We start from the raw sequence: 556 nt of genomic DNA, 5'->3' as shown, positions 1-556 counted from the left end.
TCCATTGTGTTCCCTGAATTATGACAAAATCTGGGAAGGGAGCTATTGATGTAGCCCACACGCTGCTCCTGAAATCTCTGCCTGTTATATTGTTACTGATTTTGTCAGGACCATCATGTAGCTTGTTCCCCTGGGGAGGGGGCTGAGTTGGGTGTCGTGGGGGGTGTCTGTGCAGTTGCCTCAGCCCAAGAGGCAGCTGAGGAGACACCAGGGAGGTGGTTGTTATTTCTTGCCTTCACACAGATTCAGGCTGTGTCTGCTGCTCCTGAGAGTGCCCTGACCATCCCGAGAGCTGCTGGGACGCCAGGCGGGGATGCCGGGAGCTCTTCCCTGCTCGTTACACCCTGTTCCCTGAATTCTGTCCCCTCAGAACGTGGATCAGCACCTGTTCACCTTGCCGCAGGGCTACGGCCAGTTTGCCTTCGGGATCTTTGACGACAGCTTCGAGTTTCCGTTCGGGTCCAACGTGCAGTCGGAGGACACGCGGGACTCGGAGGGGCGGCGGGAGCGGGAGCACCAGTCCCGGCACCGCTACGGCGCCCGGCAGCCCCGCGCC

At 59.5% G+C, this 556-nt stretch overlaps 1 protein-coding gene across 1 annotated transcript in view; it reads left to right on the top strand.

The window, feature by feature from the left end:
• Positions 1-556, top strand: part of RNF126 (ring finger protein 126) — a 6125-nt gene that overhangs the window by 2137 nt on the left and 3432 nt on the right. The window contains exon 4 of the mRNA XM_010001845.1: positions 371-553. Within this exon, the coding sequence (XP_010000147.1) occupies positions 371-553 (183 nt within the window). The remainder of the gene's footprint in view (positions 1-370; positions 554-556) is intronic.

Source organism: Chaetura pelagica, unplaced genomic scaffold (assembly GCF_000747805.2).
Source record: "Chaetura pelagica isolate M959 unplaced genomic scaffold, ChaPel_1.0 scaffold1407, whole genome shotgun sequence".
NCBI classification, from domain to species: Eukaryota; Metazoa; Chordata; class Aves; order Apodiformes; family Apodidae; genus Chaetura; species Chaetura pelagica.
This window is presented reverse-complemented; position numbering and strand designations above follow the sequence as displayed.